The 15,780-nt window shown below is 43.9% G+C and overlaps 1 protein-coding gene across 1 annotated transcript in view; it reads right to left on the reverse strand.

Annotated features, from left to right (window-relative positions):
• KDM1A (lysine demethylase 1A) overlaps nt 1-15,780 on the reverse strand; it is a gene marked incomplete at its 5' end in the record, with an annotated part of 91,646 nt that overhangs the window by 13,879 nt on the left and 61,987 nt on the right. Inside the window, 6 exon segments of the mRNA XM_014586525.2 lie at nt 169-280; nt 3,608-3,681; nt 4,942-5,076; nt 6,674-6,764; nt 7,664-7,806; nt 10,305-10,316. Coding sequence (XP_014442011.1) covers nt 169-280; nt 3,608-3,681; nt 4,942-5,076; nt 6,674-6,764; nt 7,664-7,806; nt 10,305-10,316 — 567 coding nt within the window.

The following is a 15,780-nucleotide window of genomic DNA, read 5'->3' on the forward strand; positions in this document are numbered from 1 at the left end:
ACCCGCCCTATAGCAAAAACCTCTCCAAAAAAAAAAAAAAAGAAGAAGAAACAAAAATAATAATAAAATTAAACAAATAATTCTTGAAAACACACACACACACACACACAAACAGTTTTTCTTAAGGGTTCTCTGAAAGACACAAGCGACAAAATAAACAAATCTTACCTGATCCCAATGTTTAAGGGAGAGGGTAGAAAGAGGTGTAGCATTAGCAAATTCAAGATTTGCAAAATGCCAATCAAGTATTTGTCTGTCTCTTGAAGAAAGATATACATCACTACAAAACAAGAACATGGGAATACAGGGTATTATTCAGAGACATTACCACTATTCTCTTTTTTGTAAGAAGTATTCATTTATTTAGTTTTATTATTATTTTTAACTTGAGCAGAGAGAGACAGAGAGAAAGGGAAAGTGAGAAAGGAAGCTGCCAGGCCCGGGACTCAAACCGCAGTCCATCCGGTGGGAGTCCAGCATCTCTAACCACCATGCCACCTGCTGGCCCTGACATTACTACTATTCTTGATGAGCTGATGGACATGTCTCGACAACTGTACGGGAACCTAAGTCAGGAATGGTACCTTACACAAAGAAGTGAAAGTCAGAATATAGGATCTTATCCCTTTTATTATAAGTCTCTTTATCTCTGGTGCTTACAACAGTGCCGTATTCACAATATAAAGCGAACTGCACTAGCCTCGTTTGTCTGAAAGGAAGATTTCTTCACACTCAGTCACGTTGCATTATAAAAGCTTATTCACTGTAAAGATTTTTTTTTCAGGGCCAGCATTTGGCATAGTGGTTAAAGTGCTGGACTCTCACATGGCCAACTACAGTTTGATTCCCGGACCTAGCTTGGGAATCATGCCAGGTACATATGCATGCACGTCCAAAATCCCAGGAGAATACAGAAGGAACTGTGTGGTGTGGCTACCCCCCGGCTCTCTGGTGAGCACACACACTCTATGGCAAAGACTTTAAAAAAAAAAAAAAAGGCAAACAGTATCTTTATATTTTGAATAAAGCATAAGCTATTTTTTTAAAGAATAATCTTTAAAACTTTATGTATTATTTTTGATTTTCTATAGGGCACATGTGCTCAACAGAGAGAGAGAGAGAGAAAGTGAGAAAGTAAGCCACCAAGTCTAGACTCGAACCACAACCAGCCATATGGGAGTCCAGCACCTTAACCACCATGCCACCTGCTTGTCCTAAAGCATAAGCTTTACAGAAGAGGGGCAGCAGCCCTGACTGCAGAATGAAATAGATCTATGAGTCTTCAAAAAGTTCATGAAAAGTGCGTATTATGAAAACACTATGCTTGTATTTCAAAATATTTCTGCACCCATGGGAACCAGCAGTTAGCGTAATGGCTATGTCGCTGGACTCCCACGTAGTCGACCGCGGTTCGTGTCCCGGACCCAGTAGCTTAAAACTCACGCCAGGTGCGTGTGCGTGCGTGCCCAAGATCCCAAGAGGAGAATGGAGGAGAAGGGACTGCGGCGTGACCATCCCCCCTGGGGGGTGATTTCTCGCTTTCTGTCTCTATGTCTCTGTCTGTCTGTCTGGCGAGCGCACGAGTCCTATAGCGAAAACCTCTCCCCCCCAAAAAAGTTTCTGCACCTAAATAATCTCACACTTTAACTCCATTTTTTTCCTAACAACCTTTCGAAGTACCCTTATACGTGGAGACTGGATGCACAGAGCATTTAATCAGCATGCAAGTGCTCACTGTCACAAGTGAACTAGAAAGAACAGCGCCTTCCCAGCCCCAGAACTATGGACATGTAAAGGGGGTCGTTCCATCTACTATATCTTTATCCGAGGATCGGATCTTATGGCCATGCTGAACCAACGAGGAAAAGCTATCTTTTCAAAAGAACAACTTGTTTTTATCTAGGGTACTTTCACACATTAAAACATGAGTTAGGGAACTCAGAAACCTAACAAGCAGTCACATGTTCAGATATTTTCCATTCACTGACCAATTTAAAATCTATTCACAGAATATAAATGAAAGCTCACTGTGCTTTATCATTTTTCTTCTAAATCTAATACAGAAAATAGTAAAAAAGGGGCCAGCAGATGGCATAAGGTTTTGTCGCCGGACTCCCATGCAGTCAACCACAGTTCAAGTCCTGGACCTGGCGGCTTAAAACTCATGCCGGATGCATGTATACGCAAGATCCTGAGAGAAGAATGGAGGGAAAGGGATTGTGGAGTAGTCATCCCCCATGGGGGGTTATTTCTAGCTTTCGGTCTCCCTGGCAAGTGCACTTGCCCTATAGCAAAAATTTGTTAAAAAAAAAAAAAAAAAAAAGAATGGAACGGGAAGGGAAGGGAAGGGAAGGGAAGGGAAGGAAATAGTAAAAGACATCCCTCTGAATGTCTGTGTTTGTTTTCTTACCTTGGCGGATTGGCTTCCAACTCTTGAAGTTTCTCTTCTAGCTTTCCTTGTGTTTCAGCTAATTCATCATATTCCTGATAAAATTAAGCAGATCTGATTTACCTTGAAGAGTCAGAGATCACCCTAGTTTATACCAAAACGTAAAGCCTGGATCATAACTCCCATCCTGTTCATATACGGGACGTATGGTGGAATTCAAGCCTGTGGTCAGGCCCCAGGTGTTTGGTTCTTGAAGACAAGTTACAAATGTGAGCCTGGAATAAGTCTTGGGGAGGGGGGATGAGTGGTAGAGAGAGCATGCACAAGAAGACAAAAGAAGAAACATACTAAGCGGCTACAAGGTAAGGATGAGAAATAATAGCAAGTACCATTTCCTGGGCATTCACCATGCCGCTAGACCTGGGCTTAGTGCTTTATTTATTTATTTATTTATAAGAGAGGGTCACACCCCATCTTGCCACCCTCCTGCCTCAGCTTCCTCAAGTCACTGGGATTACAGGTGCATGCCACCATACCCAACCTTTAGGTTACACTGGGCATCAAACCCAGGCCCAGGAGGTCCCAGACTATAGAGCTCAATGTCTTAGCAGTGCGTACCACTGCAACTGGGCCTGAGATAACCACTTAAGATATAAGCTTCACAACTACCCTACAAGTTAAGTATTATTAAAACCATGTTACAGATGAGCTCCTTAAGGAGTCCAAGGTCACATGGTTAGGAGATACAACATCAGGGACTTAAATCAGTTTGACTGCAAATGATTCTCAGAGGCCCATATGCAATTATTATTGTAAACCATTAAGAGATTAGAGATAAATTAGCAGAGGGCTAGACTGAGATTTATGCATGCTAAAATGATGAGATTGTTAGGACAGGGTAAGAATTCTTCTTTTTTTTAGAGAAGTTCAAGTCCTGGACCTGGCGGCTTAAAACTCATGCCGGATGCATGTATACGCAAGATCCTGAGAGAAGAATGGAGGGAAAGGGATTGTGGAGTAGTCATCCCCCATGGGGGGTTATTTCTAGCTTTCGGTCTCCCTGGCAAGTGCACTTGCCCTATAGCAAAAATTTGTTAAAAAAAAAAGAATGGAACGGGAAGGGAAGGGAAGGGAAGGGAAGGGAAGGGAAGGGAAGGGAAGGGAAGGGAAGGAAATAGTAAAAGACATCCCTCTGAATGTCTGTGTTTGTTTTCTTACCTTGGCGGATTGGCTTCCAACTCTTGAAGTTTCTCTTCTAGCTTTCCTTGTGTTTCAGCTAATTCATCATATTCCTGATAAAATTAAGCAGATCTGATTTACCTTGAAGAGTCAGAGATCACCCTAGTTTATACCAAAACGTAAAGCCTGGATCATAACTCCCATCCTGTTCATATACGGGACGTATGGTGGAATTCAAGCCTGTGGTCAGGCCCCAGGTGTTTGGTTCTTGAAGACAAGTTACAAATGTGAGCCTGGAATAAGTCTTGGGGAGGGGGGATGAGTGGTAGAGAGAGCATGCACAAGAAGACAAAAGAAGAAACATACTAAGCGGCTACAAGGTAAGGATGAGAAATAATAGCAAGTACCATTTCCTGGGCATTCACCATGCCGCTAGACCTGGGCTTAGTGCTTTATTTATTTATTTATTTATAAGAGAGGGTCACACCCCATCTTGCCACCCTCCTGCCTCAGCTTCCTCAAGTCACTGGGATTACAGGTGCATGCCACCATACCCAACCTTTAGGTTACACTGGGCATCAAACCCAGGCCCAGGAGGTCCCAGACTATAGAGCTCAATGTCTTAGCAGTGCGTACCACTGCAACTGGGCCTGAGATAACCACTTAAGATATAAGCTTCACAACTACCCTACAAGTTAAGTATTATTAAAACCATGTTACAGATGAGCTCCTTAAGGAGTCCAAGGTCACATGGTTAGGAGATACAACATCAGGGACTTAAACCAGTTTGACTGCAAATGATTCTCAGAGGCCCATATGCAATTATTATTGTAAACCATTAAGAGATTAGAGATAAATTAGCAGAGGGCTAGACTGAGATTTATGCATGCTAAAATGATGAGATTGTTAGGACAGGGTAAGAATTCTTCTTTTTTTTAGAGAAGATTTTTGCTATAGGGCATGTGCACTTGCTAGAGAGAGATAGAAAGCGAGAAATCACCCCCCAGGGGGATGGTCACACAGCAATCCCTTCTCCATTCTCTCGGGATTGGGCACGCATGCACATGCGCCCAGCGTGAGTTTAAGCCACCGGGTCCGGAACTTGAACCATGACTGACTACAGGGGAGTCCAGTGACATAGCCATTACGCCAACTGCTGGTCCCAGGACAGGGTAAGAATTTTATAGAAAAAGGCGATCTCAAACCAAACGAACTCACTAAGTCCCCATGGCTCTCATGAACCAAACCCTCTTCTTCACTTACAGACATCTGTGGTGGGCTACAAAGGTTCTCTCGTTTCCCAAGTGCCCCACCTCCATACTGACTCTCAGGATCCCCAGTAAGCCAGTGAGGCATGTATGTGTATACCACACCTTGCAAAGGGCAGTCAGGTCCCTGTGTTTGCTTTTCACCAAGAACTCTGCAGTAATATCTCTTGGTGGCTTCACTTCAGATGCTTCTTTGTATTGCTGATGGAGTTCTTTGATTTTCTCTTTCAAATTGACCATCTAAGAGGGAAAAGAACAGATTTACCGATAGTGATGCAATTTATCCCCGAATCACATGTGCCCTCGGGCATGGTCCCTTCTCTAAACACAGGGAGGACAATCTTACAGGACTTAACAATCTCAGTGTTGTAGGATCGGTTCTGTCTTCTGAAATAAATAAAAGGGCGAGGAGTGTCCCATTCATGAAAAATTATATACATTTAAGTATCTGGTCATCAGAAAAATCATAATGCATTTTTACATAGAAAAATATGTCATGACTTTTCTGATGACCCAATATATTTCATTTCTAGGAAACACAAACTCCTACCAATTTAACTTAAACTTACTTTGGGACAAATAATTGTCATGATTCGTTTTTTAACTATGTAAAAGATCAAATCATCACACAAATCTTAAGGAAGCATTCCAAACGTTCCTTTCTTGGGCTTTCTCAAGGTACGACGTAGGACTAAGGTGGCAGCTAAAGCCTGAGCCCAGACTCCACAGACCCCCTGCCAGCTGCCCACATACCACCCTATCAGGTCCAACGAAAATTAAAAATTAAAAACTGATTTTAAAAAGGAAGGAATGAAAAGAGTTGGGGACAAACGCATGATAAGAAAGGACAAGAAGAGGAAAACATCAAAGTCATACAAAAATTAAAGGAATGTCACCACGCTCCATGGCACAGCCTGATTGCACACGGAAACCACCCGGGAGCGTTAAAACTGGGGCCTATATGTCATGACTTTTCTGATGACCCAATATATTTCATTTCTAGGAAACACAAACTCCTACCAATTTAACTTAAACTTACTTTGGGACAAATAATTGTCATGATTCGTTTTTTAACTATGTAAAAGATCAAATCATCACACAAATCTTAAGGAAGCATTCCAAACGTTCCTTTCTTGGGCTTTCTCAAGGTACGACGTAGGACTAAGGTGGCAGCTAAAGCCTGAGCCCAGACTCCACAGACCCCCTGCCAGCTGCCAGTCCTCAAGTCACTCTTTTCACTTGATCCTGGCCACAATCCATGAAGCAGGTGCAGGTGGAGACAGGGTGGACAAATGAGACACAGAAAGAAAGGAAGGCGAGACTCCTGTCCCAAGGTGCCCCAGAGTTCACGTTAGAAAGCCCTCCCTCAGGGGCTGTCTTCTTCCTAAGACCACGTTCTTTCTGCAGGTGGCGGGATGCGCAGAAATAAATGACTGAACTTGAATAGTCTGGCGCTCCGGGCGCTGGGACATAGCAGAGAACAGTCACCAACAGATATACTAGATACACCACTGGGGTGCTGGCCCCTCAAGAGAAATACTTACAGCCATGAACGGGGCTGCAGACCTGCTGGTCTTCCACCAGTGGTAACCTGGCCCAGTACAGATGCTCTCACTCTGATCCTAGAACCCTGCAGAGGGCGCCAGGCCTGCTTTGGGACAGCTAGAGGGCAGTGGGCACAGGAAAGATCTATTTCCCGGCAACAATCCATCTGCAGCGCCATTCTAGAAGGCTGACAGACGAAACTGCCTGCTGTGCAGATCTCCTCTTCCATGGAGGGAAGAAACCAGAGTTTGAAGCTTCTTCATACATGATGATGAAAGTAATAGAACTTTACCTTATTAAGAAGTTCTTTCAATTCTTCCTGAGTTTTCACTATCTTCTTCCAATGCTCAATCTGCTCGTCTTTGACATGTTTCTCTTGCAACCTGAGAAAGACAGTATGTATGCCCCAGCCTCACAGCCAGCTTTGCAGCACAAGTTTATCAGAAATGTTCAAGGGCATGAAGGCCCACGGCAATTTCTAATACTTGGGAATAAGAAAGCTGGCTGGTGGCAGATTATTTCCCAAGCTATGTTAAATACATATAACAACAATGGACTTGGAGGTCAGCCAGTGGCATGGTGATTAAGGTGACTAGATCACACACAACTGACTATGGGGGTCCTGGACCTGGGGTTTAAAAAACACATCAGGGGGACCAGCAGTTAGCATAATGGCTATGTCGCTGGACTCCCATGTAGTCGACTGCAGTTCGAGTCCCAGACCCGGTGGCTTAAAACTCACGCCGGACACGTGTGCGTGCATGCCCAAGATCCCAAGAGGAGAATGGAGGAGAAGGGATTGTGGCGTGGCCATCTCCCCTGGGGGGTGATTTCTCGCTTTCTGTCTCTCTCTCTCTGTCTGGCGACTGCATGCACCCTATAGCAAAACCTCTCAAAAAAAAAAACAAAAAAAAAACCCCACACACACAAAAAAAACACACACAAAAAAACCCCACATCAGGTGCCGTGTATCTACATGCTTCAAATCCTGACAGGAGGAAGAAATGGAGCCGGGATTGTGCAATGGCCATCCCTCCCAGGGGGTGCTTTCTCACCAACCTCGCCTCCCGCCCTTTGTCTCTCTGGCCTCTGGCAAATATTTTACACCCTCTGGCAAATTTTATAAAAGCAATGGATTTTAGAATTGAAGGGGGCTTTAAAATCAAGTAATTATTTTAATAATTTCACATAGAAATAAGGGAAAACTAAAATAAAACTTGCTGAAAAACTTAAAATCTTTAAGTGTAATTCACTACACAGCAGTCAGCAACAAAGTACTTACTGAATGACAACCTCCAAGGCCTGCCCGAGGGACACAGGCTTATTATTGAGGACATTGAAGTCTAGCTGATGACTAAGGTAAGATGTGGCCTCTAGCAACCGGTTAAATTCTTGCTCTACCATTTCATCTTTTTCTTTAGGAACCTGAAAATCCGAAGTACAGCAGAGTTTGGTCCTTACACGACTAAACATAAGCATCCATGAAAACGTAAATGCTTTGCAGTTTAAAACAGTCAAAATACGTATCTCAAAGGGGAAACCTTTGAGGACAATGATTTGAATTTTCTTTTCTATGAAGTGGTCAATTCCATTTAAATGAGATATGAAATGTTTTGGCCCTGCAATTTCCCTCTTCTCCCACTGCTGCCCTCAGAGCTGGGACTCCACTTATGAAAACAGCCAGGGATTTATACTGGTGCTAACCAAAGTCACATGGGGCACAAAGGTGCACTGAGCTGACATGCACTGAGCTGAGCTGGGCTGACATGCAAACGACAGGCTGGAAAAGGCCCCAAAAGCTATGTCAACACACCCGAGGACCTTCCAGAATAAGGGCAGGATGAGAAAGTAGAAAGCTCAAGGAATCTGCTTCCCCTCAAAGATGACTGAATTTCAGGGAGTAGGGTGGAGAGAAACAAAAGCCGAGGCTATGAACAAGAACAACCAGCGCCTTCATTCTTTTCCAGAGTTAAAACATTTTATGGCACCAGTAGGTTCAGAGTCGAATGTTCAAAGCTCTTGCAAAGACTTGAGTTACCAGAATATCTGGCCCCTCACTGTCATGGATGAAAGGAACAGAATGCGAAGTCAGTCATCAAGCTGCAAGACCAGGCTCCTGGGTGATGCTGCACCCTGCCTACCCATCCCAGTCAGTCGAAGCAAATCCCTCTGCTACACGGAGCCCAGCCCCACACAACTGCATCTGAGAGCCCACCGCTGGATTCACAGCAGAGAGGAGGTTTGAAAAGGCAGGTCCAAGGCAAGCATCTCTTGCCATAAGCAGGACATTAGCTGAAATGGGATTCAAAATATGGAATTTCACAAGACTGTATCAACCTAAAACTGGTAACAGGAAAACAAAACATCAAAGTCTAATAAATACTGACTGAGGAGGAGTGAGCTTTTACTCAGAGCCCCTGACTATCAATGAGATCATCACAGTAAGACTCTACTCTCATTTGAAACTCTTTAGTTTTTGTCCTTTCCAACTAAACAGACGACTTCAAAGCACTAACCTCCGCCCTTCACTAATCACGCAAGTAACTCTATTAAATGAGTCATCCTGCGGCAAAGAATCTGGTGAGAAGTGCCATCTGTACCCAAAAAAGAAAGGGCAGAGAGCCGCAAGTCCCTCTGGGAATTGTAAACATGACAGACGCCATAACTGATTCCATCAGAACCACATCTAAAGCAACCAGAAAGTCTAACAGACTACACAAGGGAGAGAGATATCGGGACACTGTTATGAAACAGAACTGCCCTGAGCCTAGAGAAAATCTAAATCCCTAAAAGTCTTCTGGTTTGTGTGGAGAAATGAGGCAGAGGACTGGGGTGTGGACATCTGTCACCATTTCTATGTAACAGGTGATACTTAAGAGCTTGGTGGATTGAAAACAGCTGACCTACCCGTTCAACCCATGGCCGAAAGAGTTCTTAGTGAAATCCCTCCTTGTTTTGATTACTCAGCTATGAGAGCTGATGGAAGAGATCATTTTGCCAGGAATTTTACTTACTTTATCAGCAGCTGTTTCTCCTCTCTGATTGATGGTCATACACAGGGCAACTCAACTGATGCTGATATTTTGCTCAGAAATGTGCAATTTCTAGTGTGATTCCTGCAATGATGCTACCAAAGACAATTCTACAAGTCTAAATTTGGTGCTCCTTTCAAAATGGAAACATTTAATTTCAAAATGAAATCCACGTGGTTATGAGATCGTAGGCAATCACAGCTGCACTGTGCAGGCCTGCCTCTTCTGATGTATGAAAGCTGATCACAGTTGCAATGTGCAGGCCTGCCTCTTCTGATGTATGAAAGGTGCTGCTTCTACGTGCGGCTTTCCAAATGCCCAGCAAGAAGGCGCCTCAGCAGCAAGAGGGACTATGTCACATATGCCTCTACAGGAGAGCAGAGTGCGCTAACACACGAGTGTGCAAATGGTTCAGATTAAAGCTCTTCCAGTGTCAACTGGATAGCTCGCTTCAGACGAGCTTTAATCTTTGCAGCTAGCGTGAACAGTCACAGAGGGAGGTCCATACTGAGAAGGTACGAGGCACTCAGGCTCAGCTACTGGGGTCCAGGGCGTGTGGTAGAGAAATACTTAAAGGGACACTGTCAAGGTTAGAGAGACCAAATTTGACCTTGTACTTCTTCCCTCTGTTGCTAAGCAGCACACTTGATTGATTACACTGTCCCCGCTAGACCACCCACGCCCCTCACAAAAAAACTGACGTTTTACATGCGCTTTCAATGACAAAAACTCAAATGGCACCAGCCCAACATAGAGGCCAACTCTACAACAACAAACCGGTGTGAATGTATGATGGAGAGGATCTTCGAAAGAAAAGATTTACGTTTTAAGCTTTTAATGGGTTACTGTAAACAGTGAGGAAAATGATTTGAAAAATTATGAAAAAAATACCTTGACAGTGTCCTTTTAACCAGTGCAGCAGAGAGAGAAATAAACTGTAAATAACAGCCCAACAGCCACGTCAAGTTTAGTTTTGTACGACAGCAGTAAAATCAAGGCTTTACACACACAGCACGACAGAAGCATTCTGCTAGCTCAGAAGCTGCAACCACCAGAGAAATAAGGAACAGACTGTACAGGGACCAAAATGGGAGTCAAGGCATAGAAATGACCAAAAGAAAGGCAGTCTGAAAAGGAGGGGAGGGAAGGGTGTCAGAAAGCAGTGAGAAATAAAGCAAAACTCAATAAAAGAAGAAAGGAAACACACAGAACGGTAACAACAAAATCAAACAAACAAAAACCAAACCGAGAGAGTCCCGCCACACCTGACAGCAATGACAGGACTGCGTCTCCGGTACACCACTCTAACCCGAGGGTCCGATTTTACCAGATGGAGTCAGGCTCCACCCACTTTCTGATGACGTGATTATAGGAACATGACAAATGCAGCCAGGGATAGTTCTGAAACCTGGATTTGTTTCTCCATTAACTTTAAACTTAATTTTGAAATTAAAGAAATATTAGAAAAGTAGTAAATAAAATACTTGTTCATTAGGAAAGCAATCCTGACTGGAAGAAAATAGAAATAAGTTTTTAAGAGGCCAACAGGCGGCACAGTGGTTAAGGCGTTGGACTCCTACATGGCTGACTGTGGTTTGATCCCGGACCCAGCGGCTTGAAACTCATGCCAGGCGCATGTGCATGCATGCCCGCCCAAAATCCTGAGAGGAGAAGGGACTGTGGCATGGGCACCCCTCCCGGGGGGAAGGGGGTAATTTCTCATTTTCTCTCTCTCCATCTCTGTCTCTCTAGGAAGCACATGCGCCCTATAGCAAAAAGCTGTCTTGAAAAAGTCTTTTTAATACATATAAAATTTTTCTTCCATTTCTAAAAATAAGCTAGTTAGAAATGTTCCATTTGGTATATCCAGACTCTAGCAAATGACTACTTGAGCACCTTCACATGAACCGTGTTTCTGTCACTTCTTTCTCGTTGGCTCGCTATTGGTTCTGTAAGTAACTACGGAAAGAAAGTAACACAAAGGAGTTGAAACCTGGGCACTCTAAACAGTCACAACAGTTTTCATCTTAGCTGGCCATTCTAGTCTAGGTCCTTAAATCGCACCCTGAGAAAGGAGTGTGGTAAGTGATTACAAAGGGTAAGAAGTCTTTTGCAGGGAAGGAACCAATAATACAGTGGCTCCTATTAGTGAAGCAAACACAAAGGCTATCACTTTAACCAGAGTTCGACTATGACTTTCAAAGCCACTTACTTCTCCATGAAAAGCTAGAGGAAAACTTTGGTCCTTTGGGACTAAGGATTTGATGAGTCTTGTTCTAACTGGGCTCGAACCTGAGTGCTTTGGTCCTACAGACTGCTTAGAACATCCCTGAACATGGTCACTAGGGGGGCAGCCTGTGTGTCTAGTTCTTGAGGAGTAAATTTAGGGGGGGCCAAAATTTTTCTGGATAAACGCCTGAGCCTACGCGAAGTAATCTCAAGTGAAGGGGACAGCTCCCTTTAGTTCTATTTCTGGCTACATTCACCATCGCAACTTCCTTAGGTCTTCAAAATCAATCTTATCTTACTTCTAGTTTTCATAAGCTCACAGGCTGTAGAACAGAACTGAGTACAGCAATGTTATAGGTACAGAAAGTTCCGAGACTTAGCCAGAGAAATCCTCAGGAAGAATCGCTCTGAAAAAAAGCTGTAATGACCAAACCTGCCAAATACAGGCCACAGCCAGTCTCCAGCCTCCCATGCCATTGGGCAGCCTCCCAACCCCTACCATTAAACGCTTGTAGAATTATAGTAAGCGAGAAATTAAGATTAGTTCCTTAGGTAAGACCTGGAAGAAGAAATTCATACCTGAAGAGTCTCTAATTCAGATTCTCCCAAATAGTCAAGGGAAACGAGGTATGGCTATTATCCCCAAGGGAGAATGGTAACAGGTATATTCTTAATCTAAATAAAAGTCTGTATTAGTCTATAAATGGAGATAGTTACATCCCCACCCTCCTCTTTAACTCATCAATACTCTTCTAAAAATAACTGACTTCCAGGATCAGCAGATGGTGTAATCGTTACATCGCTGGACTCCCATGTAGTTGACCGTGGTTCAAGTCCTGGAACCAACAGCCTAAAACTCACAGTGGGCACATATGCATGCATGTGTGCTCAAAATCCAGAAAGAATGAAGAAGGGGATTGCAGCATGGCCACCTCCCCTGGGAGATGATTTCTCACTTTCTGTCTCTGTCTCTCTGGCGAGTGTATGCGCCCTATAGCAAAAATCTCTCTGTAAAAATAAATAAATAAATAAATAAAAACAAGGGACTTCCTTAAGGCAGTGATGGGTGTGTGAAAGGCACACACGACGCCTAAGCAGTTTGCCCTTACAGTTTTAGCACACAGTGGAGGTGCTCGGTAAATAGGCACTTGCTAATAAACTACATAAGAGGCTTTCAAAAAGTTCATATAAAAAGTGGAATTAAAGTATGAGTTTATTTTGGTGCAAAAAATTTTGAAATATAAGCACACATTTTCTATAATATACATTTGCCATGAACTATTTTGCAACCTCAGGACTGTCATAGATATACCAAAGATTTTTCTTTAATTTAACAGAAGATGAAAACCAAAAAAGGCCAACAGGTCAGAGTCAAGCACGGCCACCTCAGCAGCACCCTGTATGAAGGCGGATGGGGACTGCCCGTCTAAGGCAGGTACTGAGTGCCACCAGAGCTCCCGGTCTGGGAGGGGCCGGACACACATTACCTGTCAGGGTTGTGTTTCTTCTTCATAGTAAGTGAGCCATTCTCGGGACGAAAACCAAGATCTTATTTCTCAAGTAGCAACTAAGCCTCTGGATCCCATTTAGTGGTGATACACACAATCCAAAGGAGACCAGAGACCTTGTAAGGTCGACCACGACGGCGTGGCGGGAATCAGATTAAGACAGCCAATCCTCGGAGGATGTTAAAAGGAACGGCAAGCCTCTGAGTACAGGCTGGTGTACAGGAGATGCGGAGGCATTCTGAGCCACTTTCCCCATCTCCCCCCCAGTTCATATTTGCATTGCCCAAAATGTTCCTGACACACGAGTTACTCTATTTCCCAACCTGCTCTCACGTCCAGTCGCAGCTGACGACAGCACAGGTCAGAGCACCGCTCCATCCCTGGTCACCCTGGGAGCAGCTGCTACGTGAGCGCTCACTGTCTGAGTAAGGCTCGAGGTACAGGAGATCTCTGCTATTTACAGGGATATTCTAAGTATCTGGACATTATTTTGTGTTTGTATTTAATATGGCTTAATATAATTAAAAGGGAAGCCTTTGTTCTTGTCATCCAGAGCCATGAAATGAAATTCCCCTGTACAAAACAAATGTAGACACCCAACATTTTAGCTGCCAATGTAAGGACCAGAGAGAATGAGACATAAACTCTCCTAGGGATCCTTGTGATTATGATTAAAACAATTAACAACATAACAAAGCAAAACCTTTTTGCTATAGCAAAATGGCTGGGTCTGGAGCTAGGCCCTGACACTTACAACTGAATACCTGGCTTTGTAGAGGATGACAGATTATTTTCTAGGTACTAACAACGGTACCATCAAATCACTCCTTTCAGCCGAGAGACTGTCCACAAAGAATGCAGAAACACAGCCCCATCTTACCCACCAGCTTACTGGAGAACAATCAACGGCTGAGTGAGTTCTACCCTAGGTGGGCCTTGCTCCTAACGGAACGAGGGGGAAGCTCTCTTAGGCGGCCCAGCTGATGCAGACGCAGGCAGTTACAAGGCAGTTACTCACTGCATCCCAGCCACACCTGGCTTGTCACCTCACTGACTACAGTGACCTCGGGCAAACATGATGTGTGAGCTTCAGTTTCTCCCCTGGCAGTGGGAATGAAACCACCAGCCTATTACCCCTTTAGATTTATGAAGCCATGAGAACTATTTGTAACTGCTAGTATAAATGGGAATCTTTGTACTTGTTCCTGTAAGACAAAAGCTCGTCTACTAGTCAACAGCTTTCCATTCTTACTCTGAGCTAGACTACTTTAGACAGCTAAATACAGAAATAGGAACATGCTTTCTTATGTTTGATTAAGGCAAGCAGAACTCAAGACATAAAGAATTCTCCAAATTTGAGTCTTTGCTCAACGACTGTCCTTTATGGGACCAGCAGTTGGCATAATGGCTATGTGGGTGGTCTCCCATGTAGTTGATTGTGGTTCAAGTCCCAGACCCGGTGGCTTAAACTCAAGCCGGGCACATGTGCGTGCGTGACCAAGATCCCAAGAGGAGAATGGAGGAGAAGGGATTGCGGTGTGGCCATCTCCCCTACGGCAGGAAGGGGGGGGGGTGATTTCTCACTTTCTATCTCTCTGTCTCTCTCTTTCTGGAGAGCGCATGTGCCCTATAACAAAAACTACTCAAAAAAAACAAAAACAAAAACAAAAACAAACCTCTTCTTTATTACCTGGCTACTGCACCAATGCGAACATACCAATTTAGAAAAAGCCTACATAGATCCAAGCTAAATGACAACTACCAATTTCACCTGAAAAATATCTCTAAATACAAAACACTGACCCCCCCACCCCCATGCCAGGTTAACAACTGTTTACTACAGTGCTATGCAGAGGCCTGGATTTGGTTATGCGGTTTATGCCAGCACACAGAGAAGTCTTGCTTTGAAAAAAAAAAAAAAAAAAAAAACATTTGGGACTGGCAGGTGGCATGGTGGTTGAGGCGCTGGACACTCCCACATGGCAGACCATGGTTTGAGTCCCGGACCTGGTGGCTTGCTTTCTCTTTTTTCTCTGTGTGTCTGTCTTTTTCTGGTCAAATTAAAATAAATGAATTAATTAATAAAATTAAATAAATAATTCTTTTAAAAAAGAAAAAGGAAAACATGCTGGAGGGCCAGCAGACGGCGTAACAGGTGCATCACTGGACTCCGACGTAATCGACTGTGGTTCCAGTCCCAGAGTCTTAAAACTCATACCAGGCGTGTGTGCTTGTGTGCCCAATATTCTGAGAGGAGAAGGAAGAAGGGATTGTGGCATGACCACCACCCCCCCGGAGGGGGAGGTGTGAGTGCATGCACCCTATAGCAAAAATCTCTCGTAAAAAAAAAAAACAAAAAAAACAAAAAACTGGGCACGTATGTGTGTGTGTCCAAAGTCCCAAAAGGGTGCAGAAATGGAAGAGAAGGAATTGTAGCATGGCCATTCCCCACTGGGGGTGATTTCCCAATCCCCCCCTCCCCCTGGGGTAAGCACACATACCCACTATTTAAAAAAAAAAATTGTTCTTTTAATGTGTTAAAGTTCATCTAATACCAAGACCAGAAGATGGAGTAGCGGTTATGTTGCTGGACTCCCACATGGACAACCCCGGGTCAGGTCCTGGACCCA

This window comes from Tupaia chinensis, unplaced genomic scaffold (assembly GCF_000334495.1).
Source record: "Tupaia chinensis unplaced genomic scaffold, TupChi_1.0 Scaffold000146_1, whole genome shotgun sequence".
NCBI classification, from domain to species: domain Eukaryota; kingdom Metazoa; phylum Chordata; class Mammalia; order Scandentia; family Tupaiidae; genus Tupaia; species Tupaia belangeri.